The sequence below is a fragment of the Terrapene carolina genome, unplaced genomic scaffold, assembly GCF_002925995.2.
Source record: "Terrapene carolina triunguis isolate 2854851 unplaced genomic scaffold, T_m_triunguis-2.0 Scaffold85, whole genome shotgun sequence".
Lineage (NCBI taxonomy): Eukaryota > Metazoa > Chordata > Testudines > Emydidae > Terrapene > Terrapene triunguis.
Window position 1 is genome coordinate 52,759,123 of NW_020664436.1, and position 12,192 is coordinate 52,771,314.

At 41.8% G+C, this 12,192-nt stretch overlaps 1 protein-coding gene across 1 annotated transcript; it reads left to right on the plus strand.

Moving 5' to 3' along the window:
- The first annotated feature begins 8,833 nt into the window (after positions 1-8,833).
- LOC112122239 (trace amine-associated receptor 5-like) lies at positions 8,834-9,865 on the plus strand. The gene has a single exon (XM_024221082.2). The coding sequence runs from the start codon at positions 8,834-8,836 to the stop codon at positions 9,863-9,865; it is 1,032 nt and encodes a 343-aa protein (XP_024076850.2).
- The last annotated feature ends 2,327 nt before the right edge of the window (positions 9,866-12,192 follow it).

Genomic DNA, 12,192 nt, shown 5'->3' on the forward strand with positions numbered 1-12,192 from the left:
GAAGACCTCTTGTGGTGAAGGGCTAGCGCTAGTTCATATTTACCATACTAATTTTGTACTGCTTATGAAACTATGTTCATCTGGAGACAACAATGATAAGATGAAGTTTAGACACTGGGAATAAATAAAAAACTAATAAAATGTCTTATATATAATGCCCTACTTAATTTGCAATAGTGCAGACATTGCAGATCCCGCAATATTAGGCTTCCCCTGCAATTTTGTCAGACACCAGGAGTCCCGGGCTGCTGACAGCTGGGGCTCTCCCTGTCAGTCCCCAGCGGCTGGTGGCTGGGTCTTCCACTTTCAGCTCCCTGCATCGCGGGGCTCCTGGAAGAGCCTCTCTCCAGAAGATCCCTTTCCTTTCCCTGCTGCCTCCTAACATGCCCCCTGACCCTAGGCAGCCGAGAAGGAGTGAAGTGAGCCTGGTTTTACTGGCCTTGTATACTTTACTCCCCAGGGAATTCTGCACTAAAAAATTAAAAATTCTGCGCACAATATTTTAAAATTCTGCAAAATTCTGCAAATTTTATTTGTCAATAAATAATGTGGAGACTCCAGCATGGCAGTGGGGAGCACATGCCACTGGCTACATGGAAGTGGGAGATCACCCTTCAGCCCCACCCTCCACCCTGGACATGGACCTGATGGTGAGGCTGTACCTGACCCTGAAATAGTGCAAGGGCTGGGCCTGCCACTGTAACACCCCAGGGCCCTGTCCCTATCTGCTAGGTATACCAGGTGTAGGCAGACAGGCAGGATCCAAGTGTGGAGGGGCTTAGTGTGGGGGGATCAAGGTGTGGGGTAATCTGGGTGTGGGTAGCTCAGTGGGGGAGTCCAGAGGTGGGGGGATCTGGATGCACAGGGGCTCATGGTGGGGAGTCTGAGTGCAGGGGCAATGGGACAGGTTGGGCAGATGGGGGAGCAGCTCCCAGTACAGTGACCCCTCTCCCGGTTGCTGAGGAGCGATGGGGCAGGAAGCAGGGTAGGGGGGTTTGGAGACGGGTCAGTTTTCTGGAGTTGGATTTGACTCGGGTCCGGCTGTTCTGTGTAGGAGAAGTGCACTCCTCCCCCTCCCCCAGCCCAGCTGGGAATAGGACCTGAGCCCAGCGCAGAGTAGGAGCCACTGGATGTGGCTGGGAAGGGCCAGGTGTGGGAGGTGTGGGGCTCAGCAGAAGGCTTGGTGGGGGGGATTCTGGTGCGGGGGGGGAGACACCAGTAGGGGTCTGGATGCATGGGGGATTGGTGGACGGGGGGGGTCTGACCTAGCCCCTGACCCACCCTCCACCACAGTGATTTGCTGCACCACCAGCTGCTCCAGGTGCCCAAAACCATGTGTCGATGCTTAGGGGCGGGGCACATGACCGCTCTTGTGGCTTCCATTTGCTTCCCCATCAGAAAGTAATTTTTCTGTGGGGAAGCAAAGAAATCTGTGGGGGACACGAATTCTGCATGTGTGCAGTGGTGCAGAATTCCCCCAGGAGTAATACTTAGACATAAAGGGCTTGATTAGAGATTGGAGCCGCAGAGAACTGGCTGTAGCTCCCTGATCTGAAGTTGCCTAGCTACTGTGCAAGTTATTTCTGCACAGTGATATTAAGCCAGTGGAGAACTGGACATAAAAGATCATTGTCCCAGCCCACATTGCACCTTCCCTCTCCTTATGCTGGGCACTTTGGGGTGGGAGCAGTTGATGCAGGAGGCAGCTGTGCTACTCCTGCCAAATTTATGCCAATGCAAAATTTCCTTGTGTAAAGGGAACTCTAGGCTGGCCACCTCCAGAGGCTTTAAGGCCACTTTGTGCTGCTTACACTTATGGAAGTCAAAGCAGATTGGAGAATCTGATCTTTCAGTCCTTGTTATTCAGGAAGTCTACCATTTTGCCCTTAATGTGCCATGCCACTCAGCATGTTAGTGGCTTCTTTTTCCCAGTTTAAAAGTGACTTTTTAAAATAATTTCAGTATTTAGTTTTGCTATGGAGTGCGATTTCACAGGTGCTTAAAGAATGTTTTTTAAAAACTTGAACACTGAGCAAGACATCAGACAGAGCTCAGGGAATAGACCTATAGAAGCTGTTTTTGTCTGAGGATTCCCATGTGAGATTCATGTTCAGTCAGCCGCAAAATGCAGCAAAACAGCAAAGGGAATGAGTGAGCTCTGGGGAGAGGATATAACGGGTGTCTCATTAACAAACAGTCTTTTTGCAGAGTTTACATGATCTTAAACACCCATAATTAGTGTGACTCTTCTTAAGAACTTTTTGACTAAAACTGTTTCACATAGAACTCTTTGATAAATTTTGGCTCCCAAATAATGGACAGAATGTGTACTTTCTTATTATACAGTAAGGTCTTGAGTCTCAGGAATTGCCTGCAAAAGAAAGAGAACGCTGCATGACAATCTCTCTCCCGTATCTCTTGTGTTTCCTCTGCTGGTCAGATTTCTGCAGTGTTCATCGAGCTGGTTGCATCCACAGCTAACAGGCAATGCCAGTGCACTGCTAGCTCCTCCACTCCCTGCTTGGAGATTGTTTTTTAAAATAGCACTCTTTAAACATACATGACTAAATCATCAGCAGAGGATGTATTGAAAGTGCTAGCAAAAATGCCTGTGGATGCAACGCACTCACAACCTCTCCCCCCAACATCATTTGCTCAATTAAGTGGGTATTTGCATACATCAGGTGACGGCATATCCATGGGCATGATATTGTAAAAACTGTGTAATGTTCGGTTAGGTATTTTGCCTTTGTGCAGATTTTTGTGGGCTCAGCAGCTGAGTCACTCTTTGAAAAACTGACACAAAATGTGCCATATTTACTGCACTGGAAATCAGATGCCTCTGTTTGCTCAAGCAAATAAAAGATATATATAAGAAATGTGTATACCAAGTCTCGCCGTTTCCAGAACATAATGCGCACCTCCTCTTTTGTGAAAACCTTCTGTCATAAATATAAAGGGAAGGGAAACAACCTTTATGTATGCAGTAACATAAAATCCCTCCTAGCCAGAGTTACAGAATCACTTTACCTGTAAGGGGTTAAGAAGCTCAAATAACCTGGTTGGTGCCTGACCAAAAGGGCCAATAAGGAAAAAAGATACTTTCAAATCTGGGGGGGGGGCAGAGGTTTTGTTTGTGCTCTCTTTGTTTGTTCCCTCTCTGAAGAGAGAGAGAGACCAAGCAGGTAGACCATCTCTTGAAAAGATACCTGAAATGATATATCTAAAATTACAGAAATTGTAAGTAAAGGCAAGGAAATGCATTAGATTATCTTTTGGTTTAGCTTATGAATTTTCCCTATGCTAAGAGGGAGTTTTATTCCTGGTGTTGTTTTTTTTTTTGTAACTTTGAAGCTAAGCCTTGAGGGGAAGCCTCTGTGTTTTAAATCTTTTTATTTACCCTGTAAAGTTACCTTCCATCCTGATTTTGCAGGTGTAATTCTTTTACTTTTTTTAAAAATAAAATTCTTCTTTTAAGAACCTGATTGATTTCCAGTGTCCTAAAAACCAAGGGGTTTTGTCTGTGCTCACTTTGTAACCTATTGGTTAGTATATTATTCTCAAGCCTCCCCAGGAAAGGGGGTCAAGGAGCTTGGGGGAATATTTTGGGGAAACGGGGACTCCAAGTGGCCCTTTTTCCTGGATTTTTGTTGAAATCACTTGGTGGTGGCAGCAATACTGTCCAAGAACAAGGAAAAGATTGTGCCTTGGTCAAGTATTAACCTAAGCTGGTAGAAATAAGTGTAGGGGGTCTTTCATGCGGGTCCCCACATCTGTACCCCAGAGTTCAGAGTGGGGAGGGAACCCTGACACCTTCTCTCACTGATTAGATGGTTTCTTGTCACATGGCCGGGAAGCAGAGAGAGAAAGAAAGAAAAGGGCGGGGAGGAAGAAAAACCCAAATGTATAACGGTGAAGTGGACAATTGAAGTTGCTTTGGACAGTTAAGACCCGTCTATAGTTTTGATATTTGCTACCTAAATACAATGGTGATGAAAACTTTAGAAATATCATAGATAGATAATGTGAGGGATCGCGAGCCACAAAACCAGGCCCATGGGCCCCCAGCCAGTATGCAGATTATGGTCACCACCTACCAGCTTACCAAAGCAGTTGAGAAGAGGGCCAGCCAAGCTCTAGCTCACAAAATCCCCACCCACAATGCTTCTAAACTGGGGGAATCATCTAGCCCCTCTGATTGGCTGGGAAGCAATACTTAAACCAGAAAGAGGCACAGGAAGCTGTCTAAGCAACTAGGTGATTCCCTGGCTGGCTCGTATTATGCACACTGCCTACTTGCCTGACTCCTAAGCCCTGCCTTCCTGCCTGTTTCTGAAGCCCCACATTCCCTCACAACTTCCAACCGCCACCCTGGTAGATTGGGAAGGCTACAGTCCTGAAGAGTGCTTCTGGGAACAGGCAAGAATGTCCAGGCTCCTCACCTGATAAATGCTTTCCACAAAAAACACTATGGAAAACCCAGACCACTACCCACATATTTGAAGAGGAGTGGGGTGATGTAAGAGTTTGCAAGCCTCAAACCCCGGTGCTCAGACCATGGCCGCCAACCAGCAGCTCATCTGAACCAGTGGAGAAGAAGTCCGGCCAAGCTCTAGCTCACAAAGGCCTTATCCACAAAACTCATTATTGGGGGAGTCATCCAGCCCCATTGATTGACTGGCTCGCACTATGTAAACCATAAATAGGCCCAGGCAGTTGTCTGAGAAACTAGGTGAATCCCTAGATGGCTGCTACAATTGACTCTGTATACTTGCCTGATTCCTAAGCCCTGCCGTCCACCCTGGTTATGGTTCTTGCCCTTCTTATCCCATTCCCCCATCTGTTCCTGGTTCTTTCTTTCCTGCCTTGCTCACCATTCCTGCTTCTACATCTTACCCCGACACTGACTCTGACTTCAATCCCTGGCTTGACTCCTCACTCTGACTCCAGTTCTGACCTTTGGTTTGACTCCTGACCCATCTCTGGATCTGACCTTTGGGTTGGCATCTGACTCTGATCAAGTTACCAGATGCCTGACTAACCATTAGACATAACTGCCCATGCCGTTGTCCCTACAGATAGATATATACTTAGATAGAGAGGATTATTATTCTGATGTAGATTCATTCATACTTGGAATTGGAAAGAGACCTTGAATTCATTTTATATTAAAATGTAGAAGAATATGATGATAGTGAAGATGATGAAACAACAAAGACAGATAGATACTATATTAGTAATCTGATGAGCTATTCAATGCCCATAAAAACCTTTGATATTCTAAATATAATATCTATCTCTCTCTCTCTCTTTCTCTCTCTCTGTATATATGTCCAGTGTTTGGAATTGACATGGCAGCAATCTTTTTCTCTGGCAGTTGGTAAAGTTATGAAAAAAATCACCATTTTTTCATTATGAATTTTTTTATATAGGGCAGAAATTTTCATTATGTTGCAAAAACACAACTGGAAAACTTCAAATGCCATTGGAAAAATTGTCCAAGGCCTTGCCCTTATAGTCTGTATGAAGAAAGTTTTTGGGAAGTTTTTTTCCATTCAAGGTAGAGGACCTAGTATCAATTCTTGAGATCTGCCATGGGATGTGTACCAGTTTAGAAAGATAAGAACTGGCTCCAACTTCAGCATAATCCCCTCTTAAAGATCCATAAAAAAGGTGTGCCTCCCACTTTTACCATGGCAATCTCTCTGCGGGACCTCCACACTTTCTTTCCCATTTTTGTTTGCTCTGCTACACAGTGCATTTGGAAAACACTTGGCAGGAGCAGAGGGAATGAGAGGCAAGGGAACATCAAGGGAGTGGGAAATGGGAGTGTGATGTTGTCTAATTAAAATATAACCATGCAAATTATTATTGCTACCACTGTTATATAATTGCAACGAATCTTATACAAAGTGTGACACATGGCCAGAAAGGGTTAAGCATCCTGCAGGCTAATTGACCCAGGGTCAACCTGTAGAGACATGTTAGAAATGGTAATTAGGGCCATTCCATGGTAGATAGGCTAGAACTTTGAAGTGCAAACCTGTATTGTTAGAGAATTAGAGGTGATACTAATTGTGTGTGTGTTTACTTATATCTTAAATGCTAGTCATGTAAACAGACACTTCCTGTCTGTCACTATAGCTATTGATTCAGAGATCAACAGGGAATATTAACATTTACATGAATCTTGGGTGAAATAATGTCATTGTCTATATGTCAGTTAAAGTTTGTGATAGACTGCCTAATGGGTAAATTACCTTATGTAAATCCATATAGTTAATTACTGGCAACGCTTAGGAAATGAATCTACTTCAAAAGTCCCCATTATTGCCTGTTGTTAAACGAAGAACTCTGAACCGTCACAAGAAGGCCTGAAACTGTATAAAGATGTTTGAGTCCCAATCCTTTTTATCTCAGGTCTGCTTGATGCTTCATGAAGGGGAAGCTTAAGCCACAAGTCTGAGATCCCAGTCCTGACTGGACCACCCTGAATATAAACATTGGACTATAACCTATGAACTAATTCTGAAAGAACTCTTTGAATCTACAAAGCTCACCATCTCTCTATGAATCTGAATCTCAAGAATTGTACTCATGTCTGTATATATACTGATCTTTTAACCAATACTCTCTTTTCTTTTTTAATAAATTTTAGTTTAGTTCATAAGAATTGGCTGTAAGCGTGTATTTGGGCAAGATCTGGAATATTCATTTAACCTGGGAGGTAATGTGTCCGATCCTTTGGGATTGGTAGAACTTTTTAATGAAGATTTTCAGTGATCCTCATCATATTTGACTTGGGTGTCTGGGTGGAGGCCTGAGGCTGGGTTGCTTTAAGGGAACTGTGTTGTTGGCTTCTGGGTAATCAGTGAGGTATTATAGAGGCTGTTTTGTGCTGGCTTGGTAAATCTAAGTATTGGAATATCCACCAGCTTTGGGGATTGTCTGGTCAAGGCAGCAGATATTGTGAGGAGAGTCCAGGTGAGAAAGGATATTTTCAGGGAGTCTGTAACAGACTTGTGGGTAGTCAGAGGGTCATGAATTTGAGATCAAAAAAGGAGGGAGGGATTTGTGGCTATGAAGGGTTTAATCTGGGAGCCAGGAGCCTGTTTTAAAATTCACAGCAAGTCTATTGGGAGGGAAGGTTGTAATAATCACCTTTTCTGGGTGATGAGAAAATCTTAGTTAGTCAGGAACTTCTTGTGGGATTGGGGGCAGGACAAGCTGTCACAATGAAATACGGAAGATCATGGGGCGTTGTGATTTCTTGCTTGGTTTTTGAGGTAAAAGGGATGGACATTGGGAGCCTATTACCATGTGGTGGAGGAAAAGTCAAAGGAGGGTTGGAATCTGCAGGAATGAGTGGGGATGGAGGGATGTTACAAGAAGACATGGTCGTGAGCTACTAGAACCCTTCCAAGTGAAAGCCATAGGCAATGAGGTTCATGGGCATCCTCTGAAAGGGGTTGATAGATTCTATGGGCAAGTGAGCATGAGCGTGTTTAAGACTCATTGTTCTTTAAAACAAGTGACGTTCTGTTGTACAAATAATGCTTTGTGCATTCCCTCAGGCATGCTATTCATCTGAGGGACCCATCTCTCCATCTGGATTATATAAAGAGTTGATTAATCTCACATCTCCCAGGTATGCCAATGGATACATCATTAGAAGAGGGATCCACTCACTGTAATATAGATCACATGAGACAACAATAGGTGATTCTGTTTTACTGTAAGTACCACTGATTTATAAGCATAGTTTTATAATTATATTTTATTTCAGTTAAGAGAGATCCAGCATCATTGTGTGTGTGTTTGTTCAGAAATTAACTTCCTTCACTAATTCTGGCTGCAAACTTAGTGATTATTAAAAAATGAAATAAAATAAAGGAAAATATATACTTAAGTACATCTGTCTAAATGTAACTTTCAAGGAACATAATTAATATGTGTTTAAAATCATATTGGTTAATTATCTGATTTGTTAAAAATACTCATTGAAAATTCTCATGTGTACGTCTATATTTATTATGGTTAATTTTCCTGTTGAATAAGGAGTTACATAGCAACGACATGGGAGAAAAGAAGTGATAGTGTTTTAGGAAGTCTGTTAGTCATTACAATTGGTTAGTTGAATGTGGAATTTTCAGTCTTATACTGGTTTTCTAGATTCATCTCTGTAACTGGAAGTATACAAAAATGAGCAATTTGCCCTTTTGTATTTTCCATCTGCAATATGTCATGGCTTTTTTGTAAGAAAAGATAATTTGTCCATAAGAAGCAAACACAGTTTCTAGTCAGTCTCACAATAAAAATAATTATTTTCATTACTGATTGCAAACTTCTCAAAAAATTAATTGAAGGAAAACATCACTGCCGGTGGAAATTCACAAGAACTAATTCATTATTATGTAGGATCAGCTATAAAGACCTGTTCACACACCCCAGCTTCCAGAGAATTGTACTCAATATACTTCCATGACAGAATGTTTACTCAATCTCCCTTTCGGTTTACTTTGCTATATTTCCTTCATTTATTCCAAGCAGTTGCATAAATAAATGTTTTTGACTGAGAAAGTAAATGGAATATATATATGAAAAACTATGCCTTAAAAAGTTATAGGAAAATTCATCAAAAAACTGGCCTTTTTTGTTTGAAAGATAGAAACTCTCCAATGTATTCATGAACATCTGGTTTTCTTTACCTCCTACCTTATTTTTTATTCTTTTTCACATAGAAGATAAAGTGTCTGGATCCCCATTAAAAGCTGAGTCATTTATTGGAAGTGTGGAAGAGCTGGAGAAGGTGTAGACAGCTGGTAAGGAAGAAATGAGCTCTGTCCAGAAGCCCGGTGCTAATGAAGTGGTGTCCACTCCATTGTGCTATGAAGTGAATGGTTCCTGCTCCAGAACGCTTCATTCCTTTGGTGTCCAGCTGGCCATCTACATGGCCTGTGCCATGGGCATGCTGCTCACTGTACTGGGGAACCTGATGGTGGTGATTGCAGTCTCCCACTTCAATACCCTACATACCCCCACCAACTTCTTACTACTCTCCCTGGCCCTTGCAGATCTCCTCCTGGGGATAACGGTGCTGCCCTTCAGCACTATCCGATCTGTGGAGAGCTGCTGGTATTTTGGAGATGACTTTTGTAGGCTGCATACCTTTCTGGACACTGTCTTTTGTTTGACCTCCATATTTCATCTGTGTTTTATTTCCATTGATCGTCACTATGCTATCTGTGATCCTTTGCTCTACCCCACTAAGTTTACTATAAGAGTGGCATGCATATATATAGTGATAGGGTGGGGGGTACCCATGATTTATACTTTTGTCTTGCTCTATACCGATGCAATTGAAGAAGGGTTGGGCCATTTCTTACAAGACATGCCCTGTGTTGGTAGATGTCAGCTGCTGTTCAACAAACTTTGGGGCTGGTTGAACTTCCCTCTCTTCTTCTTCCCTTGCCTCATAATGATAACTTTGTATGTGAAAATATTTATTGTGGCAAACAGACAAGCTAGACAGATAAGCAGCATGAACAAGAGTGCTGGATCTGGGCTACACTTAGGAGCATCAAAGAGGGAAAGAAAGGCAGCTAAAACACTTGGTATAGCTGTAGGAATCTACCTCCTGTGCTGGCTGCCCTTTACTATAGACACTCTGGTAGACTGTCTTCTAAATTTCATTACCCCACCAGTTCTCTTTGATATCCTAATCTGGTTTGCTTACTTTAATTCAGCCTGCAATCCCTTGATTTATGTGTTTTCCTATCGTTGGTTCAGGAAGGCAGTGAAACTAATTTTAACTCGCAACATCTTTGGTTCTGGGACATCTACCGTAGACTTGTATCAGGAATGACCAGAGCTTTTAGATAACGCTGTATGTGAAAATAGCTCACAACCATAAATATGCCCTCAAGGAGGAGACCCTTTCCTTTTAGTTATGTATTAAAGTGGTAAGTAATGAAAAGCAATACTGAGAACATGATAAGAAATAAAAACTCTGGGATAGGATACTGACAGATTATTTCTGCCCAATGGAAAGATGAGCTTTTCAAAGCAACCAACAGAGTCGGGAGGCCCAATTCCTATCAATTTTATTTAGGCAGCTTTGAAAATCTGAACCGAAATCCTGAAAGACAACAACAGAAAAATAGTGAACTACAAATCATCAAAGCAGTTCTCATAATGGTTTTTGGAACATTCCATGAGCTGGCATTATTCAACTCAGTGTCCATCTTTCTCAAAGCAGCTAGATCGTGCAGACTCTAACTTGGGTTTCACATACTAGACATACTTGTCACTTATCTTCCAGAACGATCATATCTGCATATAAATTGTCAATGCCTTTTGTTTTTGTTATGGTGTTATTAAACTTTTAAAGCACTAATATTGTCAGTTTGTGCAGAATAACATAACCACCCTACGGTGAGGATACCAATCTGGTTCTGAAATAGAATGGTTTTTGCATCCCTCCTTCCCCCATGTTCCTGAATGAGCAAAATGCTGTTGGATTAAAAGCAAAGGTAAATTGTTTCCTCTTCTCTCATCACCAAGTTAATCATTTTTCTGTGTGGCACGTGATATAAAATCAGCAATATATTTAAAAAAAACCATGATAGTGTATAGGTTACCTTGTGATCACACATAATTGTCATGTTCTTAAGCAAAATTTTAGGCCCTGATTTAGCAAGGTACTTGAGCACATTCCCAATTTTAAGCACATGATTAGTCCCAAAGAAGTCAATGAGACTGTTTACATGCTTAAAGTTAGGTGTATGCTTAAGTATCTTGCTGAATGTGGCCTCAGTCTATACTCTCAGTTTTTTTCTGGCTATGATTATATGCTTTTACAGTGTAAATGTTGATAAAAGGGTCAGAAAAAGTTGAGACATCTGGTCTGCTGCAAGTTCTGCATTACAACTTTCTAACCAGACCTATGGGAATTATCTTGCCACATCTCTAGGCTCCTATGAATGTGCTTACCAGAAAATGTCCTTTTTAAAAAAATATAGTAAAATCTCTTTATAAAATTAATGAGTAACTAAATAATTACTTAAGTATTTTTTCTACTTGTTTTCTACTGTTTATTTATTTGTATATAAACGTATTGTTAGATATGAAAACTGGTCTGTAGCATAGTGTGTTTTTTTAAATCACTGCACGTCAGTCAGATTGTACATATGTTTTTGCATCACAAACAAGGTAAAGTACAAAGTGTGGTGTATGATTGTACAGTTACAGTTAAAGAACAGATTGCATATAGCTAACAGTAAGATAATCAGTGTGAGCCAGATGCGAAACACACTGAAGTCAATAGGAAGCTTTTAATTGACTTAACAAATCAGGGTTTATATATAGAAATACAACAAAAGGGGTTCACACTAGCAAGCGTTACATATGAAATCAGTACGGTATAGAGTATGAACTGAATTACTTAGTTGCTTGAATACTATAATCAGCATATTTAACAAAACAAAGCCAAATAACATAATTTTTTGCCCCCAACAGAGTTTCATATTAGTAAACTTTTTCCATGACAAGAATACACTTTGTCTAATGAACTTTCCAACCAAGGTACAACTGGGGTAGGTCACTGGGCTATAGCAGTAAGTACATTCCCAGCATCTGAATATTTCACAATGCATGTCATTTTTATTAATCTAAGAAGTCCACAATCTCTGTCCCCAATTCAGGAAAACAGCCGTATTCAAGACAGCCCTAAAGCACATGTTTATGGGCTGTCCTGAATAGAGATGCACTTAAGAATGTGTGTAAGTGTTTTTCTCAATCAGTGCATCTATGATACTCACTACTTCTATCGACACTGACATTCAACTTCACTTCATTTATTCACCATCTGTTGTTCCTTCAGTTTTATTTTGGAAACTGCTGAAGTATTAGAACAAGCCACTCTAATTCCAGGAAAAAAACAAAAACTAACAGTGCAGGAATTATTTCCTCCAACCAGGGCCGGCTCCAGGCACCAGCCCAGCAAGCAGGTGCTTGGGGCGGCCAAGGGGAAGGGGCGGCGCGTCGGGCTGTTCGGCGGCAATTCGGCGGCGGGTTCCTCTTGGAGGGAAGCACCTGCCGCCGAATTCCCGCCGAAGAAGAAAGCGGCGCGGTGGAGCTGCCGCCCGGAGTGCCGCCGATCGCAATTGCGATCGCGGCTTTTTTTTTTTTTTT

What these genes read in the sequence shown, in the direction of transcription:
- LOC112122239 (XM_024221082.2), top strand. Translation starts at nt 8,834, where the DNA reads ATGAGCTCTGTCCAGAAGCCCGGTGCTAATGAAGTGGTGTCCACTCCA.